Source organism: Bos javanicus, chromosome 19 (assembly GCF_032452875.1).
Source record: "Bos javanicus breed banteng chromosome 19, ARS-OSU_banteng_1.0, whole genome shotgun sequence".
NCBI lineage: Eukaryota > Metazoa > Chordata > Mammalia > Artiodactyla > Bovidae > Bos > Bos javanicus.
The window spans coordinates 51,213,901-51,230,380 of NC_083886.1; the positions used below are offsets into that span (position 1 = coordinate 51,213,901).

General features: G+C 53.1%; 1 protein-coding gene across 8 annotated transcripts in view; it reads left to right on the forward strand.

Annotated features, from left to right (window-relative positions):
* B3GNTL1 (UDP-GlcNAc:betaGal beta-1,3-N-acetylglucosaminyltransferase like 1) overlaps window positions 1-16,480 on the forward strand; it is a 132,075-nt gene that overhangs the window by 71,536 nt on the left and 44,059 nt on the right. For all 8 annotated transcript variants that reach the window (XR_009731427.1, XR_009731428.1, XR_009731429.1 and 5 more), the window contains one exon: window positions 10,651-10,746. Coding sequence is in view for 5 of the 8 variants with exons in the window: in XM_061392431.1 (XP_061248415.1) it covers window positions 10,651-10,746 (96 nt within the window). In the remaining 3 variants the exon portion in view is untranslated. The remainder of the gene's footprint in view (window positions 1-10,650; window positions 10,747-16,480) is intronic.

Here is a 16,480-nt window from a genome sequence, read left to right on the forward strand (position 1 = left end):
GCCCAGCCGGCACAAGTAAGGTCCCCACGGGCAGAGCTGCGAGCGGCTGGAGCTGTGGCAGTGCTGCTGGCCCCTTGCCCAGGCTTTCCTTCCCCTCACCTCCGTGGGAAGCTGGCGTCTGGGGGTCCTGGCTGCTGCCCTGTTACCCATCTGCTGCTCCTTATCCCCAAATTTAGGGCCTTTTCACAGCCTTGGTGCAGGCCATGTTCCCCTGTGGAGCCCACCCCTCTCGCTGGCCTGGAGACTCTCCCAGGCCTCCCGCCCCTACGGGTCAGCGTGTGAGGCTCTGACCTCTAGCATCCTGCAGCTGAGTCTGACCTGGAAGGATTTTTGGGACCTCCAGCCCCTCGTGGCCTCATCATGAGGGCCTGCAGAGCCGAGGGTGGGACAGTGAGGCATACCCAACAGGCACTGGGCTGCTCCTCTCTGGGGACCCCAGTTGAAACAAGTGTGTGTGTCCTGCCCAGGGCGCCATTGTCCACCTGTGCCCACGCAGACGGGGCTCCCTTGGCGCACTCAGCCCCACACAGCGTCCGCCCACTCCTTTCCCGTCACAGTGGATGCCCGCAGCCGGGTGTGCCTGCACGTGTGTGAGCAGAGCACAGGCACAAGCTGGATTCCCTCTGGTCAGTCCTGCCCCTCAAGCTCACCCACTCACCCACTGGGCAATTGCTGAGCCCCATGGTGAGCAGGACACCGCTGGATGCCGTGGTGCCAGGGCACTGCAGGATGGGCACCCCTGCCCTGTCATGGGAGTCTGGGTGGCGCCAGGTTTGCTGACTGCCCTGTGGGATGACTGGCACCTCAGACACAAGGGACGGGGTCTGAGTCAGAGGCGCCTCTTGGCCAGACCTGGGCTGGACATAGCGCTGCCCAGACGGCAGCAGTAGGCCCTGGGAGATCCGAGCAGTGGTTCTCAGGGCCAACACTGGCTGCTCAGCAGTCGAGGGAGGCACATGGGTGCTGCCCGGCCCAGATCTACCCCCAAGTTGGGAGCAAGATGAGGGATTCTGCAGCAGCTGGGCCCCCAGGTGGGCCAGCAGCTGGCCGGGGCAGCGTGTGCCCGGTCGCCAGGCCAGACTCTCCTGCAGAGAAAACCAGTCCAGCCACCAACACCTTTCCTCCACTACGACAACATCGGAAGTGGCTCAGCAGGTGTTTCTGGAACCAGGAAGCACGGTAAATTGGGCCCCGTCCACATGGGATGAGTGTGGATGTGTGTGAACAAAGCTGCTGGCCCTGCTTGGGCATCCTATGGGCAGAACTGCCCACGGAGAGCTCTTGGCTATGGTGTCTCAGTTCAGCATCACCCGTGTGGACGGACATGCGTATCCTCTGTGTTGTCTGTGCTGGAGGCATGTTGACAAAGCCCCCCACCCCACCCCGAGGGGGACGTCATGAGGCCACAAGGCCACAGAGCGCAGAGACGTGTGAGGACACGTGGGGTGTCGTGGTCAACACGGTCTCAGACACAGAGCTGCTTCTAAACCTGCTGTAAACCCTTTGTTTCTCTCTCATTTTAGGGGGAACCCAAGTGTTCTGCATTTCATTCTCATGTCAAGTCAGTTTTATATCAAACGAGTATCAATTTTCTACTCAAAATACTTTAAAAAGTGTGCCCATGGTAGGCTGTAGTGTTTTCTTGCTTAATTCCATTTACTAAGTGACTTTTTAGTGTTTTAGTCCCAGGGGAAGCACTGACCACATATCTGTGAATGGATGTGGGCCTTCTCTCCCTGTTCTCTCTGATTAGGATTTGAGATTTTAAGGCCTGTCTGAAATCTATTAATTCCACCCTAGATCCAGTTCCGCCCTAGATTCAGATTTAGCGGGTGGGCCTCGTTCCTCATTCCTGGTGCTGGACAACTCAGAGAAATAGGTGATGGTTGAGCATGGGCGAGAAGGGTTGATGAATCCGATGGCTTCCCTGGGCCATGTGTAGCCAGTTTTCGTGTGATGGTTTGTGAGTGAAGGGGTTCCCGAGCCTGTGGTCATCTGTCCTGCAATAATTCCAGAAAGTTCAGTGATTCAGACTGATTCAGGCCCCTCAGGGCCTATGAGATGGCCGACCATTGCAGATCAGCTGCGGAGACCTGACCCTTGGACTCCTTGAACCAGCCACACATGAGAACATTTCCCAGCAGCGTCCTCATCAGCTGCTGCGTATTCACATGCTGGAAACACTTGGTGCCTTTTTTGAAAGAGCTGCTGGCAAATCTCTCTGGAACTTCGAATGATTCCTTCCATCATTCCTCCAGCCCAGCACTGGAGCTGCAAGTGGAAAACATTTCCAGGACATGGAGGTTTCCATGGGTTCAGTCTGGAGGTCAGATGCCAAGGTGGACAGGCCCCACCTCATGGAGTAAGACACCATGGATAACACAGCAGTGCCCACTGTGCATGCGGGCACTGGGGCTGGCAGGACCGGGGAGGCCTGCTCTGGGCCCTGGGTGACTGTCCCTTTGGGGGCCAGTATGCAGTCCACAAACAACACGCCTGACCCAAGGAGGGTTCACTGGGTGCTGCTGCTGTGATGACTCAGCCATGAAATGGGAGGAAATAGGTCCAAATCTTTGCCTCTTGGCTAGCAGCTGCTCCATAAATCTGCATTCAGAGCCCTCATCCTGGATGTGGGGTTTGTGGGACCCCAGACACCCCTGGGCCGGTGTCCTTACTGGGGACATGTGTGGGGGGTCCCAGTGGCAGCCATGAAGGACCGTGACCCCGAGGGCTCTGCTCCCTCTTCCAGCTCTGGGGGTGGTCCTCTTGCATCACTCCCTCCACACCAGCCCTAGACCGAGCATGGCTGCCTGTGGCCTTTCTGGCTTCTCTTACCTTCTGGTCGTGGTATCTCCACCACTGAGGCCATCCAACAGACACTTAGTTGGTTCTAGTTATTTACTGCTGCTTAACCAGTGACTCCATTGGAGAAGGAAATGGCAACCCACTCCAGTGTTCTTGCCTGGAGAATCCCAGGGATGGGGAAGCCTGGTGGGCTGCCGTCTATGGGGTCGCACAGAGTCGGACACGACTGAAGCGACTTAGCAGCAGCAGCAGCAGCAACCAGCGACTCCAAACTTAGGGCTTGCAACAGTTTGCTGTCAATGGTCATGGTTTGTGGATTAAGTGGGCAGGTGAGTTTCTTGGGCTTATGGTGGGCTGGGGACATCTGTGGCATTTTTCCTGCTTCCCCCCAGATCAGGCACCTGGTCTCCTTGGCTGGAACATCTGAGAATTTGTCCATTTTATCTGGTCATTGAATTTACTGGTATAAACTTAACAATGTTCCTTTACTTCCTTATTAATGTCTGTAGTTTTGTAAAAGTGACATGTTCTTTTATTTCTCATATTGATCATTTGTATCTACTTTTGATAAGGTAGATATTTATCAATATCACTGGTGTTTTTTTGAAGATCAAGCTTCTGGTTTTATTGATGTTCTTGATCATTTTCTATTTCACAGATGTCTGTTCTTGTATCTGTTCTATCCTTTTTCTGTTTACTTTGCTATTTTCCTCTCTACTTAAGGTAGAAGCTTAGATCATTGATCTGAGACCTTCTTTTCGAATATAAATGTTTCAAGCTATAAAATCTTCTCTATTTGTTCTGACTGCTTCCCACGATTTTAATATATTGTTCTTTTCATTTTCCTTTGGCTTAAAATATTTTCTAAGTTTCTCTCTCTTTTTTTTTTTTTCTCTTCAACCCATGAAAATCTAGAAATACTTTGTTTTAATTTCCAAATATTTGGTGGTCCTACCAAAGCAGCAGGCAATGCAGGAGGGAAGGCTGGTGCTCACAAATTCCACAGCTGCCCAGGCCTGACCCTCGGCCAGTCTGGTGATGGCCTCGCTCTTTGCTGACTAAACTCCTTCCCTCCCACCGGTGCTGCCCATTGTCTGAACTAGCCTTTGCTGTTTCTGTGCATTTCCTGCTACCTCATGGCCCTGTGCCACTTAAAGAATGGATTGACAGACTTCCCTGGTAGTCCAGTGGCTAAGACTCCATGCTCCATTCAGGGGGCCCAGGTTCGATCCCTGGTCAGGGTACTGGGTCCCCCTAAGAGTTCTCCTGCTGCAGCTTAAAAAGATCCTGCATGCCATATCACAGATTGAAAATCCCACATGCTACAGCTAAGACCCAGCACAGCCAAATAAATAATTTAAAAAGAGAAAAAGCAACTCTGAAAATAAACTGTTTTTAAAAAGAAAGGAGAAGAACATATTGAACTGTTTGGGGACAGATACTTAGAAATATGATGTGATGCAGTGGAAGTTGACACAACATTGTGGATCAACTATACTTCAAATTAAAAAAGAAAGAAGATGAGTCACAAATGGAAGCCAAAATACAATTTTAAAAAATTTAGTAGTTACATTAAAAAGGTTTAATAACAGATTAACTATAATAATATCTTCTTTAGTCTAACGTATACACAGTATTATCCTTTCAACATGTGATCAATATGAAAATATCAGTGAGATATTTTACATGCTTTTTTTCATACCAGGTCTTCAAAATCTGATGTGCATTTTACACTCAAAGCCTCATTTCATGCACCCGTGTGTCTGGGGACTGGGTCTGTTTTCTCTGGTCAGTCCCACAACCGGGGGAAACAGCTGGAACATCAGGTGTGCAGCTGTGGAGTCACTCACCAGAAAATGCGTCTGGAGTTTTGGCAAGTCAGCGTTGAAAACAGGAAGCTCTGTTTTGCTTTATAATGGTTTCCAAATAATAGTGTGAAATCAGCTTTTTTTCTGACTGTTGGGAAATTACGGAGCACGTTTGTTGGCACTGATGTTTTTGTATTTGCTCTATAATGCTGAGTCCAGAGGGCCTCAGGGGCCCTTCTGTGGCGTTTGTTGGCTGTAGGCCTGGCTTCACAGACCTTTCAGACCCCCTCCCAACCCCCAGGGATACCCCCTCAAACACCCAGATGCTGAGATGCTGGGAGTCACAGGGCTCAGGTCTGTACTGATGGCTTCAGGACGCTCATGCCAGCAGCTTGCTGCATGGCAGCAAAGATTTTGTTAAAGACTTTTTAAGTTTGTGTCTTTGTACCTCGACTGCAGGCACCACTAACCTTATCTCTGTCGCTAGTGGTTAAAACTCCTATTTTTAGGATTCCACACAAATAAAACTGTAATGGCCGCACTTGGCTGATGTTCACCTGTGTTGCGTGCGCATCGGTTGCTCTTTTGCTGGGGGCGCGTGTTTTGTGTCTGCACTATGGCGTCCTGCCATACATGGTTGATGCATAATGTTTAGGCTCTAATGTGTTTTGTCTGCTCTAAGGAAAGCCGCTTGGAACATTCGTGGACAGGTTTTGTGTGGTGTGTGCCCAGGAGCGGAGCGACTGGTTGTGCAGAAGGTCTGAGCACCTGCTCAGCTGCTTTGCAAAGTGGTTCTGTCTCACTGTCCTCCCCGAAACCTGTGCGATTTTCACTTGGTGGTGTCAGTCTTTTTAATTGCAGCAACATGAGGGTGTAGTGTGTTTCCTCACAGTTAAAACTTCATTCCCCTGTCCCAGCTAGATAGCAGGAGGGCCCCTCCCCGTCTCCTCACCCCTCCCACCCCCAGGTGTAATCTCTGAAAAGGTCTGTAAACATCTGACAGATGTCCCCTGGGGATTGGGGGTTACACTGGAAATGTTACTTTAAATGGAAAAAGTGTCTTTGCGGATGTGATGAAGGACTTCGAGACTGCCCTGCCATCGTAAGTGTCCTTATAAGAGGAGTCAGAGGAGATTTGACCCAGACAGATAAGACACCAAGCCACTGACTGTGAATACAGGAGAGGGGCCCTGAGCCAGGGAGGGCGAGTGGTGCTGGTGGCCTTCAGAAGCTGGAACGATGGTCCCCCTGCCTCTGAATGGAGCAAGGCCCTGCTGACACCCCAATTTCACACTGCGAGACTCACTTAGAACTTCTGGCCTCCAGGACTTTAAGAAAATAAACCACTGTTGTTTTAAGTCACTAAGTTTGTGGTAATTTGTGACAGCAACCACAGGAAACCAGTATAGTTACTGCAAGAAATAAGCCTTAAGTGAATGGGGAGATGCACGGTGCTCATGGTGGAGGACTCAGTGTTGCTGAGATGTCTGTCTTCCCCAGACTGATCTGTATGTTCATCATGATCCCAGTTGATATCACAGCAGGGTTGTTTGTTGTTGTTGTTTTTAATGGAAATTGACAAACTCATTCTAAAATTTGTTGGAAATGCAAAGGATTTAGAATAGTCAAAAGTTCATCCGAAAAAGAACAAGGTTAGGGAACAAGCACTACCCGACCTCAAGGCTAATCCAGACAAAGTGTGCTGGCATAAAGATGGATCAAAGGGACGGAGTAGAGTCCAGAATTGACCTGTGTGTGCACAGACAACTGATCTTTTATCAAAGTGCAAATGCAGTTCAGTGGGAAAAGAGCATCATCTTCAAACAGATGGAACACATGGATATCCATATGCAATAGAATTGAACTTTAAAACTTCACACTATGTGTGAAAATTAACTCAAAATGGATCCTAGAACGAAATGTAGAACTTAAAACTGTACAAATTCTAGAAGAAAACTTAGGAAAAAAAATCTTTACATTCTTGGGTTAGGCAAAAAAGTTCTCAGATAAGATACCAAAATCACAATTAATAAGAGGAAAAAAATGGGTCAATTGGAATTCAAGAACGTTGGAAACTTCTTTGAAAGACATTGTTAAGAGAAGGAAAAGACAGGTCAGGGGAATGGGAGAAAATATTTGCAGATAATTTCTGATAAAGGGCTTGTGCCCAGAGCTCTGTAGGGCTCTCAAAGCTGAATGATAAGAAAATAAACGTCCCCCCAAAAAATGGGCCGATGATTTGAATAGATGCCTCATCAAATAAGGTGTATGGATGGCAAATTAGTTCAGCATGGTTCACCATCAGAAAAATGTTACATCCTCAGTGAGATACCAGTGCAAACCTGTTAGCAGGTCCAGAATAAAAAGGCTGGCCATCCCACGTGTTTGCAAGAATGTGGAGCAACGGGAACTCACACTGCTGCTGGTGGGAACTCAAATGATCCAACCACTCTGGAAAACAGTTTAGCAGATTTTTTAGAAGCTGTGCATTCAACTGCCTTTTCATCCAGTCATCCCCTCCGGGTGTTTACCTGAGAGAAACAGAAGCCTAGAGACTTAAACCCAGATGCTCGCCACATAAACTAGGAGCAGCCCGCATCCAACAGGCAAAAGGGAGAACAGCTGTAGTTCAGAGCGAACAGATGGTACTGAGTGCAAGAAACTAGCAAAGACTGCATGACTCTGTGAAATCCTGGTAAACGCAAGTAATTTACTTGTGATAGCAAGCCAATCAGAGAATCCCCTGGTGGTCCAGTGATTACAATTCCACACTTCATTGCCAAGGGCCAGGGTCTGATCCCTTTTTGGGGAACTAAGATCCTGAAAGCAGTGTGTGCCCGCCCCCCAAAAAAGCAAGTTAGCAATTGCCTGGGGGAGGGAGGTGGGAAGCTCACCCCAGGGAGCTTTGGTCACATTCATCAAACTTTAAATATGTACCATGTGTTGCGTGTTGATCATGCTCAACAAAATTGTAAGTCATTGGAGTCGTCCCTCATGCAACTAAGGGAAGACGTTAGTGGGCAGCCAGGTTTGTAGTCTGGAGCTTGGGGTCAATTAGAGATGAGTGGTCATTGCTGATGGGCTCCTGGGTGCGAATGCCTGTGGCTCAGGGCTCGGGAGCACTTGCCACTGGGGGACAGGGCAGAGCTGGAGGTCTGAGAATGGGGTGGACCTGTCCTGGACTGAATGCCCATGTCCTCCATCCTTGTCTTGAGGTCCGGAACCCTCAATGTGATGGGACTAGGAGACGGGGCCTTTGGGAGTGACTGGGGTCAGCTGAGGCCGTGAGGGTGGAGCCCTGTGATGGGATCAGACGCCAGAGCTCTTGCCGCCATGTGGGGCCACACGGAGAAGGCCGCCTGCAGGCCAGGAAGAGGCCCCACCAGACCGGGCCCTGAGCTGTGGTGTGAGTCGCCATCCGCGTGAGCCTCTCAGCAGCTGCAGCCAAATGAAGTGGCTCAGGGGAGCAGGGCCTGTGTGTACTATCCAAACGTTCAGCTTGGTGGTCTCCGGGCTGAGTGTGTGTTGTCAGAATCAGGAGCACACGCCGGTCACTCTAAGCCAGTGCCGTGGCTGGACACGGCGCCCAAGCTCAGAGGTGTGGGTAGGCATGGCTGTAACCAGGCCCAGCATGGGGGCGCTAGCCCTCCTCCCAGGGCCTTGCCTGAGACACCCTCACCCGCTGAGGCTGCTGCACTGCCGCGCGGGGGAGCTTGTGTTCTGGGTTGAGAAGGGTGGGCCCGGTGCCTGCCCTGCGCCCCTAATGAAGGCGGAAGTGAGCTGACTTCAGTACTGCCGCTGCTGCTAAGTTGCTTCAGTCGTGTCCGACTCTGTGTGACCCCATAGACGGCAGCCCACCAGGCTCCCCGTCCCTGGGATTCTCCAGGCAAGAACACTGGAGTGGGTTGCCATTTCCTTCTCCAATGCAGGAAAGTGAAAAGTGAAAGGGAAGTCGCTCAGTCATATCCGACTCTTTGCGACCCCATGGACTGCAGCCTACCAGGCTCCTCCACCCATGGGATTTTCCAGGCAAGAGTACTGGAGTGGAGTGCCATTGCCTTCTCCAGACTTCAGTACAGGAGTCTTCAATTCCTGCAAATCTCCCTTGCAGGTGGTGGGCTTGCCCTCAGGGCCCGCCTGCCCAAGGCTGTGGGATGCGTGTTGTCTATGTGTGTAGGCGTGTGCGTGTGTGAGGGGCTTGTCTGGGTTGAAGGCTCTCTGCCCAGAGTCCAGGGCAGAGAGAGGCAGATGTTTGGGTCTCCCTGGAGACCCCTTTGCTCCTGGATGCTGCCTCCTTCTCCCTCCCTGCCTCAGACTCAGTGCAGGCAGTACAGCGAGGGAGGGAGGGGGGCCCAGTCCCTTTTTTATTTTCCCCACATCCTTCGTGCCCCAGGGTGTCAAGGGAAAGAGCCCTGTGTTCTGGTCTCTAGTTATTGTTGGCAGAACCTCCATGGCCCAGGCCAGGTGTTGTGGCTACAGGCAGGGCGAATCCCAGGAAGCCAGGAACCCCTCTCCACTCCTTGTGGGCTGGCAGGACCAGCCTGAGCTCGTGGGAGCAGTGGAGGCAGAATCGTGATCATGCCAGGGAGCTGGCCCTGAGTCCTGCTGACCTGCTTGACCCACACTGGGGCCTGGCCATGTTTCACATCCAGGAACACGTGACCTGAGTGCAGGAAGTGGCCACAACAGGCCATTCATTGAAGAAAGGGTTGTTTTTCTTCTAAGACAGTTTTGCTCAAGGTTTCTTATAATGAGTCCCTGGGGTTTTAGAGGTGGGATATGCTCATTAAGCCTACAACACCTTCTCCCGAGGGCTCCACGGCTCCCGTGGTCAGGGGCTGATCTGGACAGGACCTCAGCCCCCTGCTCTGCTGCAGGACAAGGAAGGGGCACCCACTGGCAGCCTCAGGTGACAGACGGGGGCACCTGTACACAGAGGGGCTCACATGCTACACTTCACACACCAGGTTAAGACACGACATTCCTTCACCTACACACAATTCAAACAGTGACTAGAACTGATGACTGGCAAATTTCTAAGAGGATTGTTAAGACCCTCACGAGTTCTGTCTTGCTGGAAACCACATTTAAAACTCAGAACCCACACGTCAGCAGCCGCTCCACTTCTTAAGCCCACGGTGGGGTGGGGTGCAGGGGGGATCCCATGTCAATCACCAAGCCCTAGTCACCACAGCAGCCTCGCCCCTTCCCTATATCACCAAAGAGAAAGTTCCACAAACAGGTTCCCCCAGCCACCTGTGGTCGGTGAGGCTCCTGAGTGAGCAGAAAGCTTGAGAGGCGGGGGCTAGGCAGGGAGTAGTCTCTGGTGGAAGTGTCTCGAAGCAAAAGTGCAGAAGACAGGCTTGCTCGGGGCTGAGCGAGCTTGGCAGGTGAGGGCTGCGTGGAAGGGGTGGGCTGTCCCCAGTGACTGTCTGCTGCTGGGTGTTCACAAACCATGTCCAAGTACAGAAGAAACTTGTCCCAGGCACAGAGCGTGGGGGTCTGTCCGTCCCATTCTGTTCCAGCTTAGCTTCTGGGCGTGACTCCCTGTCCCCAAGACGTGCTCACAGCCTCACACTGTCCCTGATTTGGGTGCAGGTCGGGCCTGACGTCAGGCAGGTTCTCACAGAGTCCATGGCACAAGTGCAGACTTTATAACCTAGTAGAAATAAAGAGCTCGGAGCCCCCAAGCCCAGCCACCCCCAGTCAGGCAGACAAAACCCCCGTGGTGGACACGCAGCTCCTCTCTGTCGTCGCTCTTCCTTTCAGGCGTTCCTTTTCACTAGGGTGTAGGTGAAGCTCGATCAGGGGGTGATTAGAGCACAGCCCCGAGGAGCTGGGGGTGGGGATCCCCCTGCCTGTCCGCCTGGGGAGCCGGACACCACTGATCTGCCTCTAGAGCCACTCGAGCCTTTGTACTGACAGGGAAGGGCCAGCACGGTTTATCGCTTTCTGAGTGACTTTCTGGGAGATAACCCGAGGGGTTGTGTGACAACTGTTCTTCTCTGTTAATTGTGTCGATGCTAATTGTTTCCAGGTGTTTACCTCCAACGGCCCCACCGTGATCATGCCCACCTGGTTCTGCTCCCGAGCCTGGTTCGCCCACGTGGGCCCGTTTGATGAGGGCGGGCGGGTAAGTGTGGTCCATGGATCCCTCCTCTGGGCATGCGGGGAGGGGCTTTCAGGGCCTTCCCGGCGCTCCCTGGGGCTGCGTGTGGGTGCTGGGCCTCCCCGGGAGCAGCAGGTTTCTGTGTGAAGACCATGGGCGTCTGCTCTGGGCTCACACCCACGCGGCCACCTCATCCTGGTTTAAGGGCTGTTTGTGGGAAAACGCAGGACACGGGCAGTGCCGCCCTGCCACCCTGGGCGGCAGTGGGAGAGGAGCGCCCCTCGCTCCCCTGAGGGTGGCGGCCCCGGAGCCCCGGGGGCGAGTTGGCCTGGGCCTCCCCCGCAGGGCAGGACCCACGCTGGCCTCTGGCTTAGAAACGGGGACACAGACCCCGACCTGCTGTCCCTCCTCGACGGCCTTAGAGGGAACACTCCGACGGAACACTCGGTCAGAAGGTAAATCAAGGTTGATTAGTTTGCTTTCCTTTAAGTCTCCTTAAATTGGCTTTGAGACGTGTGTTCTGGTCTCGTGGTGGATGGAGCCCGTGGGCCAGACGTGTTAACGCCCATCAGGCCAGAAGGTGGGGGTGACGCAGGCCCAGGCTCACCATCTGCCCCAGGACCTTGGCCCCCGTCCAGCCCGCTCACAGTCTTCTCTCCACTTTGGAGGGGACTGTCACCCACTGCCAGGGGCCCAGGGGATCCTTGGCTTGGGGCCCCCTCCTCCCGGACCCCACCCAGCATTTCTCTGACCACCCCCCAGGGAGAGGCCGGCTCCTCAGCTGCCCCCTGCGCTGGACCCTGGCCAAACAGTCCCTCCCATAACTACCCAGACACGCCCTCCGTGCTGGTCTCGCGTGTACAAACCAGGGGCCCAGCCCGCCTGTCCTCAGGACTGGCCAGACTGGGGAATGTCTGCGCCTCAGCTCCACTGGCCGTCCCTGTCCTCGAGGGTCTCGTGAGCGCGTAGCCACACTCTGCCCAGGGACTCCCACTGGGGGCTGCAGGGGGCCAAGGCCAGAGAGATGGCGGAGTGTCCTCTCTGCCAACAGATTCTCCTTGAAATCAAGGCATGGGGGGAGCAAAGGGACACGCCATGAGTCTCCCCACCACTAAGCAGGTGCTGCAAAAGCCGCTCTCACTGGTGCTGAGTCCAAGCACCTGTTCTCATTCCTCTGCGGCAAGTAGCTCCAAGATGGTCATCAGGAGGCATTCCCTAAATTGCAGCCATGACCAACTTCAGGACGGGAAGTGCGTCAGGCCTCTTAGCACAAGTTAATTCTTCCTGGAGAGACAGCTGCGGAAGGAAAGAAAGTCCATCCCTCTCTTTGTACAGGAATCGGGGCTCAGGGACCAAGGACCTGGGCTGGGCTGGGGCCGTGGCTGCAGCAAGTGAGGGATGTGGCATGAGGAGGGGGTCACAGATGGCTGTGAAGCCCACCTCCAGGTGAGGACACAAGGTGTTTCCTGGTTCCTTCAGGCCCTCCCCCAAGAAAACAGGTTGAGCTGAAGAGTTCTTTGTGGAATGCATTTGAGGGAGCACCATGTGCTGGGGGCTGGTCCTCAGCTGGTTGTCCCGGTCCGGGAGGCTGCAGCTCTCACCCAGAAGGGAAGAACAGGGAACTGGAGCCGCCGGGACAGTTGAGGTGCTGAAGGTCCCAGAGCAGGATGGGATAAACGAGGACGAAGCGGGCATGAGCTGAGCCCACAAGGTGCTCAGGTCTTAAATCCGGAAGATGCACTCCCAGAGTGAGGTGGAAGGGAGGAGGAGAGTTGGAGGAGGGCGCGGGACGGCACCCAGCTTGAGGGGTCTGGATGTTCCCAGGAGACAACTGTTTCAGGCCCTTAAACCAAAAAGAAAGTGACCAAAATGGTGTTTGTTGGTTCAGAACAGAGCTCTTCTGAGGGTGGGGATGGCCCGGAGTGGGTCGTGGTTGCTCAGAAGAGCTGCTACCCGGCACGGCAGACACTTTTCAGAAGTGCCTTTGCAGCCGTTGGAAAGATCCTCAGGCTTGGAGTCGCCGTGTGGCTTATGAGCTGCCACCCCCTCTCTGGAGGTGGGGGCCCCAGGCTCCTTTGCATTTTAGCCATTCTGACTGGAGTTGTGTGGTTTCCTGTTGTATTTTAGTCTACATTTTCTAGACGACTTACAATGTTGAGCATTTTTTCATGTGCGGATTGGCTGCTCCTATGTTTTATGAAGCATCCAGATTTTTTTGCCTGGTTTTGGGTGGAGCATCTTATTTATGTGGCCAGGGAGGTCTCAGTTGCGGCACACAGGATCTTCCATCTTTGTCGAAGCACGTGGGATCTTTAGTTGCAGCACTCAGACTCTGTGGGATCTAGTTCCCTGAACAGGGATCGAACCCAGGCCCCTGCATTGGAAGCCCGGAGTCTTAGTCGCTTGATCTGATGCTTCCAGCGCAGGGGGCCTGGACCGCCAGAGAAATCCCTGTGGAGTCGTCTTGTTGAGGTGTTGGTGTTCCGGGTCAGATGCGTGCTCGTGGGTATTTCCTCCCATCCTTGGTCTCTGTGTTCTGGGATCTTCCCTCACTCCCACCTATGCTCGCCCCGATTCTGTCCCGAGGACGTCAGGGCAGTGAGGCTGGGGCGTCCACCTCTGTCTTGTGGGTGTCATCTCCCTGCCCCAGCGCCCCCCGCTCTGAGCCTGGGCCTCACAGGTGCTGCAGAGGTTGGCCTCTCAGACACCCAAAGCCAGAAGCTGGCATCTTCTCTCGTGCCTTAGAAACCTCTCTTGGTATCAAAGAAAGTTTGTATTTTGTCATCTCTGTATCGAATGCCCTTAATTCCATATGCTCTTCTTAAACCTTTCCTGCTCAGCTTTTTGTGTTTGTTTTTGAAAGTATTCTGACTCCTACCTGTTGCTTGAATGGCAGTCAAGCCTATTCCCTCTCTCTCTCCTGATTTTGATGTGTGATTTCTGCTCACATCAGAAGGCGGGCCCCATGCTGAGTCCCCAGGTGCCTGTCCGAGTCCCTGGACTCAGCCTCACACGTCAGGCTTCCCCACGTCTGAAGGGCCATGGCGTTCCTTGTTCCTGCACATTGATGCTGTGGTTTTGGACACACAAAGGAGGGATGGACTGCACAGAAAACCCTGGGCCACACCTTCCCTCCTGTCCTAAGGACACAGCTCCCCATTGCCTCTCTCTGCCTGACACTCCTCAGACTCACCTGGAGGCAACAGCAGAATTCCCCCCTTGTTGTTAAAGACTCTTGGTTTCACTGGGTTCCGACGTGATCTGGTTCCGATGTGGGAACCAGGTCTGCTCTTATCTCTTTTTGGCTTATAGTTTTAAGTTTTAGCTGTCCGCTGTTGCTGTGGTTTTCTATTTCAATATTCATTATACATTGGCTAGATTTTCTTTGTCTTCCATTTCAACAACTCTCTCTTAAACCCTTTTTTATTATTTAATTTTCTTAATCTTCACTTTCTTGTTTATTTTCCTACGTTTCTTCAGTGCCCCTTATTTTTATTCAGATCTGTTTTCCCTGGAGAACTAATTTCGTCTTCATTTCTCACATAATTTTTGTCTTTTTCTTCTATTTCTATTTTGAGTTCAGTCAATTCTCTCCTATTTAAAAGGTTTATTGGGGTATAATTCGTATAATTCACCTGTTAAATGTGCAGTTCAGTGTATTTCAGCACATTCACGGGGATGTACAACCATCACCACCGTCTGATGTTACGAAAGAGCTTCGCCTCCCAGAGAAGCCCACCTGCGGTCACGCCCCCAGCCCAGGCTAGTCCCCCCTCCTCTGTCTTTGCACGCACTCTTTGCATGGGTCCAGCTCTGTTACGGAATTTCTGGTTCAAGATGGCCTGCCCCTTTCTCAAGCCTTGTGGAGGACGTGTGATTTCACGTGGAGAGTTGTTCACAGAATTTTTTTCTCCTTGATTTTTGGTGGTGATGTTTTTGTTTGGGGTGCTTGTCTGTTCACAGAAGTGTTTTTCTGTTTCCTGTCACGCTGGCTTTGTGTAGCCTCTGTTCACAGGACTCCTGCCCCAGGGTCGCCCCTTGTGTGACCCCAGGGAAGTACAGCAGCGTTGAGGGCAGGAAGGGGAGGAGAGTGTGTCTCCTGCTTCTCCCGTTTCATCCCACAGGACCCTCATCCCCTTTCTCCACACCTCCGAGGGCACACGCCCTTCCACACCCCAAGAGCCCCCGGGCAGGGGTGACTCCCCCAATCTTCTCAGGCCCCTGTCCCCACGGAGGACTGGGCCTCAGGACCTGGTTTTCCACCTTCTCTGGCTAAACTCTCAGTTGTCTCTCTGCCAGAAATAAGAAAACTCTGGGGTTGAGTTCCTACTGGTCATGAGCAGAGAGGACATCCTCTCTCCTTCCTAAATCTATAAAGCGCAGAGTTACAATGTGCTCTTGAAAGGTGCCTTTGAAAATGCAGAAAATTAGCAAAAGGAAGAATATACAAATCACCGGTGAGCCCATCACCACACATCTGCTCTGAACTTTTGTGTGGGGTCCTTTTGTCTTTCTTTAACTGTGGACGACTTTTAGCTGAGCTGCAAACTTTTTCTTTTCTTAATTTTGGCTGCACTGGGTCTTCATTGCTGCTTGCCGGCTTTCTCTGGGTGGGGTTAGTGGGTGCTCCCCTCTAGTTGCAGTGCGCGTGCAAGCACAATTGTGAAAGCTGACTTTTAACATTCTGGTATAAATCCTTTCATGACTTGTGGTCTTTGTGAAAACACTTCAGTCACCACAGTGGTCCATCAAGTCACGGAATGACTCAGCAGCTGATGCTGGAAGTGAGGCTGTTTGCACGGCTCCTGCGTCACTTTCCTATGCGGCCTGCTGCCCCGTCAGTCTCTCGTGTGTTGAGACCCCCTGGCAGCGATTCCCTGGGCAGGGGTGGCTCTGTGTGGGGACCGATGCGGCGCTCAGTGTGGCAGCTCAGAAGTGAGCCCAGTGGGCTGCCCACAGGGTGGCTCTCAGGCCTGAGCCAGGAGGTGGCAGAATTCATGGCTGGGTGATCACAGACAAGGGGCATCAGTTCATCACAGACCCCAGAGGCTGGGTGCATAGGGCCCAGTCCGGGGATACACTTGGGCCAAGAAGCTGGCCAGAAGTGGCCAGGAGTCCCCTCTCTCCCCAAGGGTAACGACCACGGGGCTCTACCAGGGCGTCGAGACCTCAGAGGCCAGCCATGCCACCTTCCCCTCAGGGTAGATGAGCTGGGTGAGCAACATTGGCTCTACCGGGAACAGTCAGCTCCACTGTGGTGCTGGCGCTGCCCTGACCTGAGCTTGGGCTGAAGAGGCAGAACAGGCTGGGGCCGGCGCACAGCAGCCTCTGCACTGTGGGGAAACCAGCCTCTGCCCGGAGCAGGGGTCCTGGCAGCTTGCCCAGCTGTTGCTGGGCTCTGCTCACCAGTCACGCCCTGGGTGACCTCCTGTCCAGACCCTCTGCTTTCTTGGTTTTCACCTTGAACTCAAGGAAGTGAAGGAGCTGCGATTGTTATCCCCGTCAGGACTGAGGTCCCCCAGCCCCGGACTGACCAGCAGGGCAGCTGCAGCCCCGCCAGCCAGCCCTGATCTGAGCCCTTCTCCAGACAAGGGTGGGAGGCCTGGGTTCTCACAGGATAGGAGGACCCCATGGGACCCTGCAGACCCTCAGAGCAGTGTGCCCGTCAACAGGGAGGGGGCAGTGGGGTCCAGGGTCCAGTTGGAGGCCGTGAGTGAGAGTGACGACAGGGCTTGGGTCTACTCCTCGGGCACCTTCT